Raw genomic sequence first — 21161 nt, 5'->3', positions numbered from 1 at the left:
TTGATGAAGATCAATGCCTGTGTTGGGAGTCAATTCTGACTTCTATTTTATCAGCCAGCCCAGTTGAAGTAAATGATCTTGAGTCAATGGAGGACACAGTCATTCTGATGATGTAGCTGTCCTACTGGAAATGGATATGGGATGATGACTGGGGAAGGGAGTTCCCTGTTTGGGCTTCATTTACGGTCCCTGGGAAAGATGATCTTTCCCACAATGAGGTTGGTTAATGTCCCTACCCCTTCGTTACAAACAGTGTAGGTGGGATGCCCCCTGGGGTTGGTAGGTACCAGGTTAAGTAGTGACATGACACTGAATAGCCTGAAAACTTCTTCCTGGTGGCAATTTATGAGTTTTATCATCAGACTCCTTGGAAATGTGAACGAGTTGATCGTTAAACAGAAGAGGAGTGGACAAAGGTTGATGGATCAGCCAATTGTTGAATCTTGAATCCCAGCAGAAAGCCGCAATAAAGGCGTGGCGTCTCATCGGCATGATGGAAGTCAGTGCTTGGTGCTGGTGATGAAGTAACTCGTCGATCTGGGCGGCCTGCCAATCAATGACCGACTGAAGACGTTCCAATGGAGCTGGCGTGTCCGACTCAAGGTCCTTGGTAATATTGGAGTTCGCCGTCGCAATCCCAGAAATGGGTAGTAGAGATCAGGGTAACTCTCAGTTCCACAGCACACACATCTACCTGTTGCATCTGGAAAGTGTTATCCATACAGTGAAGACAATCAAAAAGAGGGAGTCTTGAAGGTAGAACAGGAACCTAAGGATGCAAAGTCCTTATACAGAGCCTGCAAAAGCACTAATACTGACGTTTGTGGTGGTAGAGTAAGGTCCACTTCATAGGACATAGACAGGTCTGCATCGGGTCCAGGAGACCCGATAGGCAATCTGTCCACTATCCAATCTATGATATCTGTATTCACCAAGAAGGGCGTATCATCAAACTATTATTTTGCGGTTGAAAACAGTTCTCATGTAATTCATTGCGGTTGTCATAATCATAGGGATGATTTCTGCTTTCTCTGTGTTGCTCCAAGTACCCCTGGTGTGAAGTAGAGTCCTGACGCCAGATGGCATTTGTCTGACCACGATCGCGAGGAAAGCAATAGCCTTCGCCCTTTGCACTTAACGCCTTTTTTAAGACAAACCAAGAGTGCAGATGAAATCTGCCAGGTGTTGGGTGAGGTAGTTTGCGGTGAGTAGGTTTGACCACTCTGGGAGGGGGAGTGAATCGTCTTCTCTCAAGGTTTTTGAGGTCCATGGACCACCTCCTTGTCGGCCACCAAGGCACGACCAAAGTCCGAGCAATGCTTTTTGATCTTTAGTATCAACCTGGGAAGTAATACAGGGGGCGAAATAAACGTACACTTTTAGCCCTTCCCAGGGGATGCTGAATGCATCTACCGCCCAAGATCCGGGAGCTTGGAGACAAAAGTAGGTGGTTCTGGTTAGTCACAAGCAGGTCAATGTTTGGTTGCCTGAAGCACCAGCTGGAATGCCCCTGAGTGAAATTTCCACTCCGTGGGAGTCACTCTGTCTGGCCGGGATAGGGCAATGGCCAGGATGTACCGACACCTGGGGATGTGCGGGACTATGAATTTAGGTCCCAGATGATCCACAAGATGAAAGAACCTGGGCCTAGATTTTCGAAACGATCATAGCCATAAGATATCCTAAGATTGTCGTAAATCTAAGATAGCCCCATGCCTGTCATAAGTTTATTTTATCTTCATCCAGGATGGCGGCATACTTTTCCATAGATATTTTGCCAAACAATTAGTCTGCTTTACGTTTAAACATTGACATTTCATTTTGTGAAACTGAGTGATTCAAATTGACACTTCGAAAACACGAAGAACGCATCAAGGATTTCACGCCAAAAATGTTCTTAATCGCGACAGCGATCCACATGACTGTGGAGTCGATAGCTTACAATATATTTCTATCCAAGTCCATGCTGAAGAAGTGTGAAACAACATACCTTTTCGATAATTTGGGAAGGATAAAAATGGAAGGTGTCGGCAGGCTACAGTAATAACCGTGACCTTATTGATAACTCAGGAGGAGCTAGTCTTAGTTCGAACTCTAGTTGAGAGTGGTTTCCCCTTGTATTCGCCCGGGACACCTTGCTCAATGTTACAGTTTTCATAAAGCAGAGTTCCGCTGTTATATTTTCTGGATCGCATTTGTGTCAATGCTTTAGTCTTTATTTTCGCATTTTATAATATTATATCAATCTATATATGTAAAAAAAAAACCATGAAGGTTTCGCATAAGTTTTTACATCTAAAATCGTGTGGGACGGGTGGTTTTAATAATTGAATTTTAACTATACAGTGTAGTATTTATTGACTTAACAAGGAAATACATGTGATCAAATATTTGTATACAATATCTAATATTTTTCTTGCAAAAGTAATTGTAATTTGTTTCGTTTTAAATTCAATACCTATGTTATCTATATCCTCTTGAAAGACAAATAATTGATAAAAAAGTGATTAAAAACTGTCTAATGAACAACTGCATTCTTTAAAAACAGGTGATTAACGGCATATAGATGTATTCCATTAAATATAACAATTTACTGAAATTTTGACAGCAAAAGTTAAGCACAGATTTTCGTATCGACAAATCAAATAAATAAATGGGTTCCCTTGTCGTTCTGGTTCTCGTCAAAATGTAGCATAGTTTGCACATTGTCCCAAATTCACTTTCCAATATATGTTCGCAGAAAAAAAGCTCATTGAATGAAATTTACTGATCAATATAAAATACACATTTTCAACACAATAATCTTGGATTCAATAATCTGGTTTTAAAATATTTTGGTCTTTTTAATATTTAAGTCTACATCTTCCCATTTTATGTTTAAAAAAAATATAGATATACTTGAGACAATTCAGAAAATAAAATCGTTGTAACGTATAGGGTCAACGCACAAATACTAGTAAATGTTCCTCAGCAATTCTGTCAGACAAGCCAAACATCATTGAACTCTGTTCTGGAATAGATTTGACACATTACAAAGTATTTCGCTCCTCAGCCAGATTTTAATGAAATCAGACAAATCAGTTTATCAGCTCTACTTAATTTAAAAGGATAGAAAATGACTACATTATATGTAGGTTCACGTTAACTTGTGGCGTGTTCCATAAGACAACATAACTTGACAATTCCTAAATTACTCTCTTTGCGAACGAAAATTAGTGTCACTTTTAAATTTTGAAAATAATTATGGATCTAGATAGATAAAAATAATAATTTCATCATCTAAATACTAATAGCTTGATATTGTTTTTAATATTGGTTAATTCGTGAAATATATTGGATACATAAATAACAAAACAAACTTAACAGGCTTAGCTTGTTATAAAAACTTCCTTGTGGGTCCGCTGCTTCCAGAACAATTTTTGTTTTGAGTGTTTCCACGTATAATGTTGGTTTTTACACTAATATAAACTTGACTTTTGACATAAACACAAAAATATACAGTATACATCACTTAACATCAGACTTGAACACGCATGTTAAATGCTGAACGCATATGCAGTTCGATCAAAGGTTTCATTGTCATTTAGAATAACGTCCCTTACTTTCGTCCTTGACTTTGTACGCGATGTGTTTATATCATACAGTTCTGCGCGCTCACGAGAGGACCATTTGAAGGGAAAATAGTAAAGTATCTTTTCGCACATTATTTCAATTCTAATAGCTAAAGTGTGGTAACACTACACTTATTGATTATAACATTTATTGGTTTTGAAAAATGCTATTGCATGGCACACGAATGCTATTTGTGTTCGGGTAGTCATGGCACCATTTATCATAAGAACAAAACGTCTACATGTAGGATTGTACAGAATTCCACTCAAACATGTGCATGTTAAACAATGTGACCTGATAATGTGATCATGAATTCCTTGTCACTTATATATGTTGTTGTTATTGTCAGCATCTGGGAAAACGAGCGACGTCATTGGTGAAACATCCCGCTTTTTCAATATCTAACACAAATGAGTTCTCTGTCAGAGTTACGATAGGTATCGTAACTCTGAACTATCTGCAACAGGTTTACATTATTTTTGAAAATCTATCTAATCTTAACCTTAAGATATCTTATCTTTGAACGTAAGTTGTTTAGATTTATCTTAGCAAAGATCGTTTCAAAAATCTAGGCCCCGAATGTCTGTTGTATAAGGGAGTGAATGTGGTGTCTCTTGTTTGCGCAGGTTGCTGTAATATACGTTTGTGAGTGACCTGTCTATATATGGAAAAACGCAATGGAGAGAGAGGTGAACAAAAATTACATTTGAAAGTTGGAGTGTAAACTTGAGCTACAGTCCAAGCAAAGTGGATGAGGATCTTCGGAAGATTTTTTTCCACGACAATTTGTTCACCGCATAAAGCATATGTTACGCAAATATAGCAGTTGTATTTTAAATGAACTTGAGCATGCCGAAGACAATACACACGGTGCGAACGGCAAACATTGTTATGAGTTTATTCAAGTGTATTTTATATCAACACACAAAAACTCTATATAAAGCAAAAGGCTACAGGTATTTAATTATGTTAATACCTAGCTGAGAATTGCAAACAAACTTGCCTACCTCGGTGAGAGGAAAATAAATGTAACGCAAATTCAAAATGGCCTAAACTACGAGCCACTTTGCAGGAAAAAAGACTGAGTCTTTTTAATGGAAAACACTCGCATATTAATACACAAACAAGTGAAAGTAATATGAAAGGAATACATCACCCATCGCAGCCATAAATTTTGTGTAGTAGCAAATGCTGATCACCAAATTAAACCAAAAAAAAGTGGAGAGCCAAGCTAGACACGTCCTTCTTGGTCGACAATAGGTAATATGGTTTGATGTGACATAACATCAAGGTTACATGACAGCAGCGATGGTCCTACAAATAGCAGGTCTTGAGATGGAAAAATAGGGAATCAGAGTATTCCCCTTATTGATATACTTATCCCTCAGCAACAGCATGCAATATTTCTTCTTGCCTCGATCATATTACATTGTGAAAACAATCCTCATTTGAACACACCCTCCAACCACCTTGCTCCCAGCATGCTCCTTCACTACTAATCACTTTTTCCAAGATAGGTAGTTGACAAGTGGATCCAACATTGAAGGGACGGACGGGCAGGCAGTCATGACCTGTTGTGTCAGGATAAGTATATAAATAAGGGGAATAATCTTATTTCCCTATATTTGTTAACCTATCGCTCCACAACAGAGCTTTCACATGCCGAAAGTTACCGGTATGTTAACAATGGTGGGGAAAGAGATGTTAGCGGAAGGTAAGTAGCCGTTTACTTGATATTTACTGAGAGGGAATGGCTAGGAACCCGTAGATAAATGTACATAGGGAGATATACAACCCAAACTGAAATGAAGAATAAATCCAATCATAAATGTTGAGTGGAAGCAAACAATCATTGAAAGAAAAACTGATAAGTGCAGGAGCATGCTGTGTGCGAGGTGGTTGGAGGGTTTGTCCCGGTGAGGGTTGTTTTCAAAATGTTCTACACTGTTATATGATCAAAGCAAGAAGGAATATTGGATGCTGTTGTGGAGGGATAAGTTAAGAAATAGCTTTTTCTCTTTCACCCAGGACAATCGCTGTCTCTTTTTGTCATATGGTAAGCAGTAACTGCATTGAAGAGTATTGCAGGATAAGTGAAAAAATATGAAATTTTACAAAGTTCAAGATAGAGGATTCATTCATAAGTTGATGTCACTATGACTTTCAATGACAATCCGGAATCTTTTGACTGGGACTGGGCTTGGAGGTTTAACGAGATTAATTGTTATGTTTCCACCAGTAATGTTGCCAGCAAACATAGTGTTGACACAACCAGCAATATTTATTATTTGAGACTTCTGACTGTGTTATCTACTGTCAATTTGGACATTACGCAAGGGGCCGCTCGGCATGACGGGAGTTTCATCAACAAGCTGAGATGTCACAGATGTAGAGTGTATCGTGAAATTATGTTGGATATTTGCTTGTGCTGGTTAGGATTAATATGGCAGTAATTGTTCACAGAATGGATGTTTTTGTGGCCAGTAATCTGCATTATTTGATTTGGCGGAGCATAATGGTCATTCAACTTTTGCACCAGGTGCACGCAGAGTGAGTTGTGAGTCGTTTCGATGCTTGGAGACTGGTGGCATCGCACATGTTTTTCATGAGAGAGGAAAGTTTGTTTTTCCCAATACGATAGCGGATAAACCAGTGATCGCCAAGTTTAGACAGAAGTCGAGTGGACCCGTGGAGGCATACAACTTATACACCTGCTCAAGGCACTGAGAGGGATCAGCAACAATGGACCACATTTTGGACCTTCCGTCACAACAATCACGAGGATTCTCACCACTGGACCTATTCTTTTCTTGTCTCATTGAGAGTTCAAGATAATTGTGATCGTCTCCATCAACATGCAAGGTGATGTCCCCCCCACACACGTTGTACTGATCACTGACACATCTAAACCCAAAATGGATTGTGTTGTAGAGCCATGGACAGTTTATTATGCTCACTGGATAACTGATTCCAATGGATCCGGACTGCCACAGGGACTTGATCTCTTCATCATCAATTGAGTCGGCTCTCCTTGGTAAATTGCCACGCCCTTCTTTCTTTAGTTCAATTTTTCTCCCCTTTAATACTTCCCGCGATCGTGAAAATTCCAAAGATGACGTGAGTGAATAGCAATACCCCCTTCATTTTAGTAATCTCTCGGTGCTGCTCTGAAAACCTGTGAGACTGTTTGGTTCATAATTTTCCCAATTTTTCGAACACTAATGAAAAACTTGCAGAGAAGTGTGTCTAGTTCATTTGGGAGGATTTCATACATTTGGCGAATTTCATTTTTGACTTTTAGAAGGTTATCAAACAGTTTCAAATCATACAAAGTTTTCATATCTGTGTTTTTGTTTTGATTGTCTAGGATCACACCATCGATCATGCTGTCCTCAACAGCCACAAATCTACCTTGGGCATCTTTCGGCTTTGTGTTTGTCATCTGCTTCGCTGTGCACGATGATGGCATTTCGATGATGAAATGTTGGCCACAGGGAAGTTTTGATAATCGGCCTTCATCACAGTCAAATTCAAATTTGGTACTATCAACCTGTAACCTGTAATATCCATTTGTCAACACAGATATCACAGTAGCACTTCCCCTTTGATCTATTAAAACATTGTCTCCAACATCAAAAGGTATCCATGTTGTAAACACCTGCTCATGTGCACCAGCGAAAAAGTCCCACTTTCGGTTGTCTAATTTGCACACTTATGTCATTGGGGTATGACATACATGTTTCTATGTCATATGCTTATGTCATGGATAAATGCTTTAGTTAAATGATAAATATATATATATTTATACATACACTTTTAAATACCATTCCTTGTCGTCACTATGATGGTGTTTAATTCTCTACATGTTTTTACTACATATTAGTAAGTGTCAGTTGAAGCTTGAGCAGCTCAGCTTGTTGATGAGCTTGAAATCAGGTCATCCAGATTAAAAGTGCAACAGATCCCCTTGTGAAGAAAGGCCATGATTGGTGTGGTCACCCATGTAAACCACCATAGCACTGCTGAAATTCCAAAGGGTAGGAGAGTCCATTGATAATTTTGGCCTTTGTAAAGGAAGCACAGATATTTCCTGGAGGCAGAGTGGATTGTGGTGTGAAGGTAAGCATCTTGAAGGGTCAATGCTTCCCAAGTAATCGTTCTGCATTATCATTTGTTTTAGTTGAGGAAGGGGGATCATTCTGAATTTGTCTGGCTCATGTTGTAGATTAAACAAGTTCTTTTAGGGGACTAAGAAGATTGGTGATTAAAAACCTAAAGTTAGGATGTCGGGTTCTATTATCTCCACTGCTCCTTTCATAAGAAGACTGCCAATCACCTCTTTCAACCTGGAGTACCTTTAGATATTGAAATTTCGGCAGATTGAGAGCTGGTCTGTAACCCTTTCTGAGGATGTTTGTAAGGAAAGGGGCCTCTAGAATTAGGTGTCACTATCGTCCCCTTTATGCAGCAGGTCTCCCTCGTAGGAGTATCTCTGCAGGGGGATGAAATTAGTAACCCATCAGCTACCCATGCCAAAAACTCATGATCCTCAGAGGTGGATGGGAATTCTTCAACTTGAGGAGACTCTTCCTCGTAGTCTGTCTCCAAACATCCTCCTCTTGAAGGAGGTAAGAAGCATTGGGGTTAGGTGCTGTGGAATCAGCATGACGAATGAAGACACGGTCAACATAGGCTGCTGCATAGCCAAAAGAAGCTGTTCGTAACACTGGCAACCAAGTAAGTGTGTGAAGCCGTAGGAGGATGAAGACAGAGAAAGTCTGTGGCAGGACGAATGTCAATTTTGAAAATTATTCATTGAATATGATAGAGAAAGGTCTAAAGAATATAATCCCAACCACAAATTAAATCAGAAAGGCCAGAATAATGAAGGATGGCTTGGATTGTAAGAGCACCAGCAAGAGGCCTCCAGCTAGTTTTTGGAGAAAATTAGAAAGAGATGAGTCAGACGGTTGGTCACATGGTTCTGGTACATATACCCATGTCAGGGCTGCGCTTGGGTGAGTTACTTTTTGGTCACTCGGATCACTGCAAAAAAGTTTTCCACTGCACTTCGGGAAGAGAAAGTATGAACAATTTATGTATGTGTCAAGATAAGGCAAAATTAGTAAATCCCTGAATAGCAAGAGGCATCAGTTCAATGCATGCCTATTGTGTGTACAAAGCTTCATGGGGAAATACTGAACTCTTTTGAGTTATGCTTTGGAAACGAAACCAATGGGAAACACTGCCATACAATCTCAACCATATATTAGACATTCTGGAATGTTCGTTTCTTCAGTTTTCAAAATTATAATCGAGAACTGTGTCAACTTATTTTTCAAGCATTGTCTGAAATGGAAGTCACCGGGTTGAAATGAGTGCCATAAAGCTCGGGAAAGCTGCTTTCTAATTGGCTGATGTCAACTTCTTGTTAGTCAGTTCAGTGGTCGTTCAAAGTTTGCAAAAGGTTGTTCTGACGTGACCCGTAATTGGATGTCCTCAGATCTTTGTTTAGCGGCAGCGAGAACTTAGATCTGATTTTAATGAGATTGGAAACAAAACATGCCAGCTGGCTGGATCCCATTTCTATAATTCAAGACCGTATCGTCAACTATGAATAGCTTCGTTTTCCTTCATTCAATATGTATTAGAACTTCAGATTCCTGTGCTTAAACAAACTTTAATCTACTTCACAGGCTTTATCATTTTTCACACATTCTTTTAGTTTTTTCGTGGTTCTTGAGAATGAGATGTTTTAACTGTTCATTAATATGTTTAGTTATCTTCAGCAAAAAAAAGTAGCCATAATACTTCATGGACTAGAACACTCTATGATATCATTATTCGAAGAAAGATTGAGGCAATATTTCAGGATTTTGAGAGAATGTATGTGCATGGTCGAAGTGCCGGGTCAAATCAAGACCTAAAAACTGCAATATACCAAACTTCATTACATTTTAAAATGTGTCTGCATAATGGTTAAGCGCTTCTGAAAATATTTTTACTGACAAGCATGTAAGTCAATAATCAATCTTACAAATAACATAGTCCAAGATAATAGAGGTGTTGATATGTTGGAAACTTACAAACAAATCTGAACCAATTTCCGACTGATAAGTGGACGCACCATTTGACATTTTTTATGATCTACCTTTGCTAAGAGTGAGTGAGAGTATAGTTTTACACTGATTTAGCAGTATTCCAAGGCAGGGGACACCAGAAATGAGTGAATGCCTCAACCACTAAGCTACCCCCACATCCATCCGCTACATCTGCTGTGTACTACAGGCATATTGAAAGAACATCATACTTGCGCATCTGATTGAGTGACTCAAATGCCTTCTGCGTATGCTGGGGATGTCTAAATGCTGGGCGGTCTCGACCTGTTGCCAGGATCTTTGGTCTGACTGCACCATCCATGACGTGCACTTGTTCAGATTCTGCCTCCAACAGGGCAGTCATGTGCCCAGCAGACTTACTTCCCCTTTTAAAAGTCCCTCTGGATGTCAAACAGGTACCTGAAGAAAATGCAAATGGATATGATGTACAGAAATGAAAATGAAGAAACAAGAAATGACCCTTTACATTAAACTATGAGGAAAAATGTTTCTCTGCACTATTAACCAAAGTACCATGGAACAGAAGCTCAACTTTTTTCACTGACATCACATTTGAGGGTGAGGGCTTGCCAAACTAGACATTATGAAAAAAAGACAACCCAACACTTGGATACAATGGGTTTTTTCTCGTAACATTTTGTCATACCTGTTTTGATCAACCTAATATTTTGTTGTATATGCTGACAAAAGAAAGTCATAAAAATAAGTCATATTTCATACCAGGGTTCAGCATCGCATTCAAGATTATTACACTTTATACATCATGTACATAGCAACGTGTGTGTGCATGCGTACGTGCTAGTGCATGTGCATGCGCCAGTCAGGTTTAATTATATAGTGCTAGCCCACAATACCATGCCTCAGGTTAACATGAATACGCTCCCACCAGTCCTTGCTTTAGCCCCTTAATGCAGTGTGCCAGGCACAGTAACAACAAGTACCATTTTTTTTATGTCGAACCCTTGATCTTTCGCTCTTCAGGCAGCCGCTCTTCCATTTTCTAAGCAACAGTCTTTTGGGTTTTTAACATGACTAGAATCACCATAAGTTGTTAGTTATCAGATTTGAGAATGAATGGTAAAGTGTAAAACAGTCAACCAATGCATACATTAATTCTGTGCAACATATTATATTTGTTAACAAACTAGGGGGAACATCTCCAAGTATCAATCATGGAAAACATTTTTCAAACCAGAGGTGTTTGCAAGTACTTGCTTAAAGAGAAGCATATTCAAAAGAGAAAATTATTCAACTGCTCTTGCCACTTCCCTCCAAGGTGTCCTTGACATATGACAGAACATGATAAACACATTTGACATTTTATGTGCTTGGATTTCTGAAGATACATGTAAATATAAGTTCCATGCCTGTAAAGGTAACCATGCCTCATAAACTCATAGTGATATAACCATGTTCTACAAAAACTTTAACACTGACCATGACCTTTGACCAAAAATCTTTTCAAATCAGGGTCCCATCCTAAAGGTAATGAATGCAATTGAGAAGATGTCTGTACACAATAATCATTGAGTATTTTTCATCATAAAAATTATGACACAGCACTGTAGCTCAACTGGATATGTAGTGAAATGACTACAGTTTAAAGTCAAAAGTTGCTGTCAGCATATTCTAACAGCTTCTACATAAAAACTGAGGACAGAAATACAAGTAAAATCCTAGATATTTTTTATATTTCTATACTTATCCTGCATTACTCCTTAATGCATATTACTGCTTGTTCTTGACAGAGAAAAGAGCTGTGTGAAGGTCTTTGCCTGAAGAAGTTGCTCCAACCCATCACGCAGCTCCCATGTGACCAAAGGAAGTGACATCACGGATCATCACATTACTCTGGAGTCCGACACATCGGAAGGCATCGTGGGGAGGTAGATCTGCGATGGGTGGGTCCCCTTAGATGCAGTAATGCAGGATAAGTATACAAATATAAAAAATATCTAGGATTTTACTAGATTTTTTACTTATCCTGCATCGCTCCTTAATGCCTCTTTATCAGACGGAACCGGAGGAGGGCATACCTTCAGATGTGGACTTTCATCTTTATTTCCAGACTCTGTTCCCTAGCCAATCCCTGGCTGTGTGGTTGGCTTCGGGTGACCACTCCATGTATGGGAACCTCCAATTCCCTTAGCCCGTCCTCGGCTGTGTGGTTGGCATAAGGTGACAACTTCATGTATGGGAACCTCCCATTCCCTCAGCCTGGATGACCATTACATGGAAGGGAAGAGTCAGGTATGCGTTGTGTCCTAGTACTGGCAGCCTGACAATAACGCTCAGTTAGGTCGAGACTGGAGCACCGAGCCGTATGCAAATGAGGCATGAACCTTCTAGTTCAGGGCTTACGCCAGGGGATCTGCTTGGCCACTACTAACGGACCAAAGCTGTGCATGCCTTGCACATCCTCCAATGTGCGTCTCGCAGGTAGTGACTGGCAAAGACTGTGTTGGATCGCCAGAAACATCCCTCCATGATGGCACGTAGAGAGCAGTTGCTGTGTAGTGCCATGGTGGAGGCGACCGCCCGTATCTTATGCAGGTTGTTGGAGCGTGGGGGGTCCAATCCCGCAGCCTCGTAGGCCTGGAGGATGATGGCTCATAACCAGGGCGATCGTGCTGCAGCTGACTTCCGCTCGCGAGGTCAGATACCGGTACGAAGAAGTGTCGTCGTTGTATACGGCGTTCCTTGGATCGTTGGATGTAGCAATGAAGCTCTCTAACCGGACATAGACGTACCTCTAGTTCGTCTTCCGCGCCCACAATCGATGAACCCCATCACAGGCCCAGATGCACGGCTCCGTCTGCTCCCTGCTCAAAGCAGACCCGTGTGACATCCAGGGCGTGTAGCTCACTGACACGGGCTGCTATGGCGAGCGCCAGTAGGAAGACCATCTTTTCGTCAGATTGTAGAATGACGACGTTTCGAGTGGCTCGAAAGGTGCGTGTCTCAGCGAGGTGAGAATGACGTTCAAGTCCCAAGCTGGGGGACGGAACTTCGCCTTTTGGTCTTCCAGCCTGAATGAGCGGAGCAGAGCCGTGATTTATGTCATGCGTCAATCTTGCCACAAGGTAGGTCATGATGGTACTGCCCTTGAGCTAACGTTTGTGACGCAGATGGAGCATGAACTCGGCCAAGATTGAGGCGATGCAAGATTGTTGCTTGCCCCTGCAAAAGCTCTTGAAGGATTGCCCCTTTTCATCATAGAGGCTCCTGATGGTTGGGCGATGTGCCATCGCGATGGCCCAAGCCGCTCTGGCCAAGTAGCCTTTGGCGTTCAGTGCACTCTGTTAATGGACCAGACGTGAAGATATAACCTGTCTGCTCCTGTCTGCTGTGAGGGTGGATCAGCAGATTTGGCTAAACTGGGAGTGGCAGTGGGTTGGCGTAGGACAGCTCTCGAGGTTTAGTGTCGAAAGCGTCGACTGCCCAAGCCAGTGGATCCGTGACCAGCGATATTTAGGTTGGGATCTGGTAGTTCTGGCTGGTGGAGAATAGGTCTATGTTGGGGAGACCGTGGTGTCAACAAACAAGAGTGAAGGCGTCTAGGTGAAGTTTCCACTCTGTGGGAGCCACTTTGCCTGGTCGAGATAGAGCATCCACTAGGATGTTTCGGAAGCCCGGGATGTGTTGAACCTGGAACTGAATCCCCAGATGATCCACCAGGAGAAACAATTGGAACGTCTGTTGAAGGAGCGAAGTCGAATGAGTCATTCCTTGGTTCCGAAGGCACCATACGACAGTGATGTTGTCCATCGAAATGGAGACCCAGGCGTGTCTGAGGGCCTGCTTCCAGTGAGCGATGGCCAAGATAAGCGCTTCCAGTTTGAGGTTGTTGATGTGCCATAGGCGCTGATCGGCGGACCACAGCCCCGAGGCAACCTGTCCCTCTAGGTGTGTGCCCTATCCCTGCAGGGACGCGTCTACGAATAGGCGCAGAGAGGTCATAAGCCCTGTCAAGGTGACGCCACCTAAGACATTCGATTCCACCGTCCACCACCGGAAATGGTACTTGAGATGATCCGGGAGGACGATGGATACAGAGGGGTCCTAGCGCCTGATGTAGGGAGCTGTTGAAGTCCTGCGCTGAGGTTAATACCAGGAGTACTTGCCATTGGCGCAGAGTGTGTGGTAGGTGGAAAGCTGGAGTCTGGGTACAGAGATGAGATCGAGGCCTGTCTAGAAGAGGCGATTGGAGGGTGTCAACTCTTGACTTCCTGAGGTTGATCTTCCCACCCAGCTGGTGTAGGAGCCGGAGGGTGAAGTCCCTGTGGCGGAGTAGAGTGATAGTGTCCCGATGGTGATAGTGTCGTCTATGTACGTCTCGAACTGAATGTCCCGGCAATGGAGGTACGAGGCTATCGGCTTGGTAAGCCATGTGAATAGCCACGGGGCTTAAGAAATTCCAAATGAGAGGACCACCCATTGATAATGGACTCCCATGAAGATGAAGCGGAGGAATTTCCGGTCGTCGGGATGTATTGGGACATGTAGGTAGGCGTCCTCGGTATCTAGGCTGATGAGCGCCTCCTGTGCCTGGATTCAGGATCGCAGTAGCCTGACCTTTATCCTGAAATAAGGTGGACGCGCCAGGTAGTGTTTGTTGACAGCGGCGAGGTTGTGGATCATCCTGTGTTTGTCGGAGTCCCTCTTGGGTCTTGGGGACCAGGAAGACAGGTGAGTAGAAGCCCGGTGTTATGGCTGGGGCGTGTACAACCTCTATGGCTTTCTTGTCTAGCAGCGCCGTGATGTTCCGGCTCAGTATCTGCTGTTGGGTTGGGGGGGGGGGGGGGGTATGTGTCCACTATGGGAAACCTTTTGGTTTTCTTTTTATATGTATGTACATTCCTAAAAATGCTTTTGTTCACATGATTAGGTAAACTTGCATTTCCAACTAGCATCAGGTCAATATTTACATCACAAGTATCTTTCACAATTAACAATAGTGAGTGTATCAATTCGTTTCTATGTGATTTAAATAAAGGACATTCAATGAAAAAACGATATGAATTTTCACATGGGCTGCCACATCAACATTTTGGATCCTCGTTTAAACCTATTCTAAATAAGTCATTTTTTAATTCACTGTCATCATATCTTAATTTTGTATGTATTATGTTAAGTTTCCTTAAACCATATGTGAAATATGATGGAACTGTAGGACTATGTTCTTAAACTGGATTTAAATCGGGGGAATGTTTCAATATTCCTTTGCTGAATAGGTAATGTATTCCACAATTTGATCGCTGATGGTATAAACGAGGATGCAGATAACTTAGTTCGTAATAGAGGCATAGTTATATTGTGAGCGGTTCTAAGGTTGTATGTTATGTTTGTCCCGACAGAGTGAGATACAAGATCTTTAAGGTATGAAGGTGTCATATTGTTATACACTTTATAGAATAAACACAAATTACGTTTTCTCCTGCGCTCTGATAGGGCTCCCAGGAAGTTTCAAAATTAATTTTTTTATGGAAGTATAGGTTGGTAAACCAGTTACAATTCTTGCTGCTTCCAGTTGGAGTTTTTCTAATCTGTCACTCTGCTCCTTGGTACAACGGTCCCAAACTTCACATGCATGTTCAAAATGTGGTCTAATAAACATTACATAAATCTTATTCAACACACTACGACAGAGCATATACTTAAGCTTTCTCATTGAATGAATCATCTTTGATGTTATTTTAATAATTGAATCAATATGACATGACCACTTGCCTGATGACGACAATATAACACCCAGGTGTTTGTGTGTTTAAACATTTTCAATGTTTTGATTATCCAAAAATAATTTCAAAGTTCTCTGCAGCTTTTTTGTGGAAACGAGAATTGATTATATTATTATGCTCTGATTATATAGAATTAACCAGTCTTGATCCCATTCATTAATTTTGTTTAAATTGCTATTCATAGTAGTTTCTATATGTTCAATGTTATTAGACATGTTAGATGATATCCCCAGGGATGTGTCATCGGCAAATAATCTTGTTGCACAGTTCAATCTGTCAGTAATATCATTGATGTACACAAGGAACAAGAAAGGGCCTAGTACCTATCCCTGTGGCACACCAGCTTTTAACCCTTCAGTGTCAGGCAATGTTCCATTTAAAAATGAGAGCTGCTACGTAATCAGCCAGCCACTCTAGTAATTCATCGTTTATACCATAACATGACAATTTATATATAAGCTCACTGTGCCATACTCTATCAAACGCTTTAGAAATATCGCAGAATACCATACAATAGAACTCTTTGTTATCAACTGCTTTACACACTTGATTATATAATTCCACCAGGTGGTGGACGGTCGAGTGACCAGCTTGGAATCCTGATTGGTATTTGTATAGCAACGAATTCTCATGAAAATAATTGTGGGACTGGTATTCGCCTTTCCCCTTGCCTCTGCCCCGAGAGGTTGCGGTGGAGTCTGAAGGTTTTTGCGTCGTGGCTGGTAGGAGCCAGACTGGGACGCCTTAGCAAAGTCTGGCTGACACCCTGGCCAGGGCCTTGAGAGCAGTCTCATCACGGACGAAGGCTGAGACCTGAGAGTGTGTCTTGGATATCTGTCCCTTAAAGAGGTCAGAGCCGGACCAAGGTTGATGCAAAAGGTCTCTCCTGAACTCGACAAGGCAAGGTACCCAAGGCGTCTAGTGAATCTAGAGTTCTATCAGAGCAGCCCGCATGTGAGAGCACATCTGTTCCACTTGTTTTTGGAGGTAGGATACAACCGTAGTTAGATGGTCAATCCTATGGGGGTTGTCCTCCGATAAGTCCTGCAGTATAGCCCTGAATCTGGGTTTCCATGGATGGCTGTCTTGCTATCGACCTCTAGGCCGGGCGAGGGAGCGATTGCCTCCTATCTGTCTGCCAGCCAGTCTGCGACTTGGTTGAAACCCAGGTGGGACCCGCCTTCCATGGGGGTGTCGTCATAGCAAGGGATGAAGACACCCTCCGAGGAGTCACTTTCGATAGCTACTGGAGCGTCTGCAGTCCGGGGAGCGGCTCCTAGATCTATGACCCTGTCGATAAGATGTGCTGTCACTCCGACGTGAAGATGTACTTGGGGAAGCCAAGTCCACGGAGTGACGAGAGGAAGAAGGCGTCTATGAGGTCAGCCAACGCGGCGGAAGCAGAGGCGCGGGCGTCTGTATAGGCGCTGTGTAGATAGGCGCCACCTGAAAGGGCGCTTGAAGAGGCTTCTGCAGAGGCGCTATGAGAGGCGCTTGTAAAGGCGCTGGCGTCGACGGCTGTCTGGCCTGTAAGTACTGAATGCACTGGAGGAGAAGGGTGTCTATCATGGGCGTCTGTGCCGTAGGCGGGGGCGCCTGTGGGAGATCTACGTCTGTCCGGAGTATAGTATAGGTGCTGTCCGGTACGTGTGCACCACGCCAGACGTCAAGGTGGCCGCCGCTGTAAAGAAAGACGCTGTTGTGGTCGTCAGAGTGCTCTGGATGGGGACTGCGACCGTTGGGTCTGACATCAAGGTAGCAGTTGAGGTCAGAGGGTAGTCATCCAAGATGGCCGATCTTGTAGGCGAATTCTCAAAGAGGTCTGACATCATGCGCCGGTGTTTCCTGGCCTGCTGTGTTCTGCGTTTATTACACACACGGAGGTACTGACTGAAGGCTGTGGGTGAAAGCAGCAAACAGTCTTTACATCGGTGACCCTGGAGGCATTGAGATGTACAAGTAAGGCACAGGGGGGTGGGGATCCCACACCGACATATTAAGCCGGCACTTTGAGCAGGCGGGCATGATATCTGCAGATCAGCATAAAATCATAATGCGTCCCCGCCCGATTATGTATGCTATAATTGGTTTATCCCACCGTGTGGGTTTATAAAATAAATAAACATAAGACAACATACAACAAAACAAACAATACTTGCGAGGATACGCCAATCGTGGGGTACCAAGCGAAAAGAATATAGAACGCAAACCAGTACATTAACTGCTGGCCACGTAAAATATTCAAGATGGCTACTTGGAACAACAAGACACCTGGCATTATGTTTTCTTTCTGAGAAAACGCCAGTAAATGCCTAATAACATTATGCACATGTTTATCAAACATAGAATGTACAAAATACAAACCATAGGCACAACACAAAGACAAAAAACATTAGCTCAAAGAGCAAACACGTGAGGGTTTGAATAAGTTTTATGCTACAGCAAAAACAGGCCTTCACTCAACAAGTGACAAGAGTAATAGGGTGAGCTGCGTGATAGGGTTGGCCACTCAGCTTGTTGGAACAACTTCTTCAAGCAAAGACCTTCACACAGCTCTTTTCTCTGTCAAGAACCATCTTCCCGAGGCAAGAGAGTCAACTGACTATAAAAGTCCAGTTTCCACCCTTGCCGAACTAGGCTGGTATCATGGAGTTACATTTTGGCTGGACTAACGAGTCTATGCATAGTCCAATCAAAATCGAAATCCGGTTCGTAAACTGTCAGGCAGATTTCAGTCGATTGCAGGATTTGCAAAGCATGTGCACCGCCAACTCGTTGTCAACAGATATTTTCCAAATCTTTTCATGTTTTTAACCAAGGTGCTCACGTGATTTGATGCATTTCGCGATGTAAGACCCGTTTTATCACAATATAGATCTTGATTATCAATCAGATTGTCCTGACTGGGTGCCACCATTTTGTGTGAAGCAAACGCAAGTGATACGAGAGGTGGAATCTGATTGGTCCATAGGAGAGGCTTAGAAGGGACAACTGGTAATAGCCACTGGTGGCACTACGATTGAGTCCAGTAATTCCAGCCTAGTTCGGCAAGGGTGGAAACTGTGCTTTTAAAGTCAGTAAACTCTCTTGCCTAGGGAAGATGGTCAAGAACAAGCAGTAATATGCATTAAGGAGTAATGCTGGATAAGTAAAAAATTTAACTAATAATAATATGAAACAAGAAACTAAAACCACAACGGTATCTTAAATGAAAACAGATATGGAATATACCGTATTCAACAAAGCGGCCAGGGCGCTCTCAAAATTAGAAATAAGGGACTCTTATTAGAATATAATTTTGGCAAGATTAAAAATGAGGTTGAAAGATTGTTAATTTTGTGGTTTATGCTGACAGCCTGAAATGATATGAAAGAAGAATCTGTGTGTATTATACACGACAGATATATTTTCGAGAATTAAATTGCCCATAATTAAGGGTGCATATAACAAACGAGTGCGTATTATACACGAATAAATATATCTTGTGTACATCGATCAATCGGAAAGGGTGCTAACTGGGATTGTTCACTAACCATTACATAAGCAAATAACGCTGTGGGCGCTTATTACGTCGAATACAGTAACTTAGTTGTAGTTCCCTTAATTGCTGGAGTTTAGCAGATCCGAAAAAGAGGAAAGATGAGTTCAATTTTTAAAGGGCTAAAAAAAAGTCCTCCCATTTTCTCCAGGATACTCACTTTGACTTTGACAAGAAGATTGAATTATATTTTCAAGATCAGAGTGGAGCTTTGACTGTGTATTCAATTGCAATAACAGCTAGTCTAGGGGTGATGCTATTTTGATACATAATAAGTTTACATACAAAATTCATCATATATTGAGAGGTAATAATGGGATTTCACTCATTGTTGATGTTAGAATTTGGGATTGGAGGATAACCGTAGTGTATTTTGCCCTAATTCCTATTGTCAAGAATTTTATTTATCTCTTCTCAAAGATGCTTTGTCTTTTAACAATGAACACTTGTAATTATGTTGATGTAAATAATCCTCTTGTCCGTGAACAGGTTTTCAAGGTGATTGGTGAATTGAATTTAATTGATGTATGGAGGATCATAACCCTGATTCTTTGAAGTTTATATGGAGGAGACTCCACTCAAGCAGGCTTGTACCCTTGGGTGCAATCTTCTAGCATTAATTCTGGCTGCAGAACAGATCATTCTCCTATTAATATCGCTATTAATGAGCAGGAAAGAAGTTCATATTGGAAATTTAACTCTTCACTTCTGAAAGATACAGAATACGTCTCTGCTGTTAAAAAAAATAATTTCAAATGTCAAGTAACCGTATGCAGCCTTTGTATATATTTTTGATAATATTGGTAAAATATCTCTAAATGATAGTCAGTTTATAATTAATGACCAGTTGTTTTTGGAAACTCTGTTAATGGAAATAAGAGGGAAAACAATTTCCTATTCATCATATATAAAGAAAATGTTTTCTAAAAATGGAATAGAACTAATCAAACAAATTGAAGATTTGGAAACGAAAATAGCAAGTTCTAAAATTTTTAAAGATTTGGATTTAAAGAGGAAAGAGCAGGAAAACTTGTGGAAAAAGAAAATGGAAGGAACCTACATTAGATCGAGAGCTAAAGAGAGGGAGAGAGAGTTAGCAGTTATTTCTGTGGTTTGGAAAACAGACATTTCGTCAGTAAAACTATGAATGAGGTAGAAACATCTGATGGCTCTGTTATTATTGGCACTGATGAAATTTTGACAGAAGCTAAATCCTTCTTTGAAAGACTTTATTCCTCTACTGAAAATTATCTGTCAGATGTTGAAATTAGTGATGTACATTCTGAGGATTAACCTATCCTTAAAATAGTAGACTTGGATTCTCTTGAAGGTCATATTACACATGAAGAGCTATTGAAATCGCTGAAAGGTATGAAAAACAATAAAAATCCTAGTACAGATGGTTTCACTGCAGAATTTTTCTAGATGTTGTGAATTGATTGTGGACACTTTTTCAAAGATCTTTGAATTATGCTATTGACATTGGTGAACTGTCAGTCCTGAAACTAGTTTTATATCTAACAGATACATTGGTGACAATATTAGAATTATATATGACACTTTGCTTTTCACAGGATCAAACAATTGGCCAGAAATGCTATTAAGGGTAGATTTTGCCAAGGCTTTTTTGATTCTGTTTCTTGGAATTTCATACAAAAGACTCATTTTTTGGCATTGGTCCTTAAATTAGATGATGGACTGAAGTTTTTAATAAGGACATAAAATCCTGCATCATATTGATAATAATTGGAAAAATTTCATCTTCATTTCCAGAGGCTGTAGGCCGTCTCCCTTCATATTTCTTTTTAGTAGAGAAATATTGGCTGGTATGGTGCGTAATAACAACAACATAAAGGGTAAATGTGTTAATATTCATAAATCTAAATATGTTTTAGATTTGTATACTTATCCTGTATTACTCCTTAATGCATTTACTGCTTACCTTAAGGCAAAAGAGACAGCGCCTAGGAATGGAACAAGAAAAACCTGTTTCCATCTCAAGTCTGCTTTTTGCATGACAATCGCCGCAGTCCTGTGACTGGATGTAACGTCACATCAAATCATATTACTGCTCGTCCCCAGAGCTATAAAATAAAAAGGTTTCTGAAGCTATAGTGGGGAGGCAGCCCTTTGATGAAGTAATGCGCAATA

At 41.2% G+C, this 21161-nt stretch overlaps 1 protein-coding gene across 8 annotated transcripts in view; it reads right to left on the bottom strand.

Moving 5' to 3' along the window:
• Positions 1-21161, bottom strand: part of LOC139468153 (kelch-like protein 3) — a 198865-nt gene that overhangs the window by 155029 nt on the left and 22675 nt on the right. For 6 of the 8 annotated variants that reach the window (XR_011653671.1, XR_011653672.1, XM_071249931.1 and 3 more), the window contains one exon: positions 9923-10130. Coding sequence is in view for 6 of the 8 variants with exons in the window: in XM_071249931.1 (XP_071106032.1) it covers positions 9923-10074 (152 nt within the window). In the remaining 2 variants the exon portion in view is untranslated. Of the gene's footprint in view, positions 1-9922; positions 10131-20952; positions 21095-21161 lie in introns of all 8 variants that reach the window. The other 2 variants (XM_071249930.1, XM_071249929.1) reach the window with 1 other exon arrangement.

This window comes from Haliotis cracherodii, unplaced genomic scaffold (assembly GCF_022045235.1).
Source record: "Haliotis cracherodii isolate W230 unplaced genomic scaffold, xgHalCrac1.p SCAF_2, whole genome shotgun sequence".
In the NCBI taxonomy this organism is placed as follows: domain Eukaryota; kingdom Metazoa; phylum Mollusca; class Gastropoda; order Lepetellida; family Haliotidae; genus Haliotis; species Haliotis cracherodii.
This window is presented reverse-complemented; position numbering and strand designations above follow the sequence as displayed.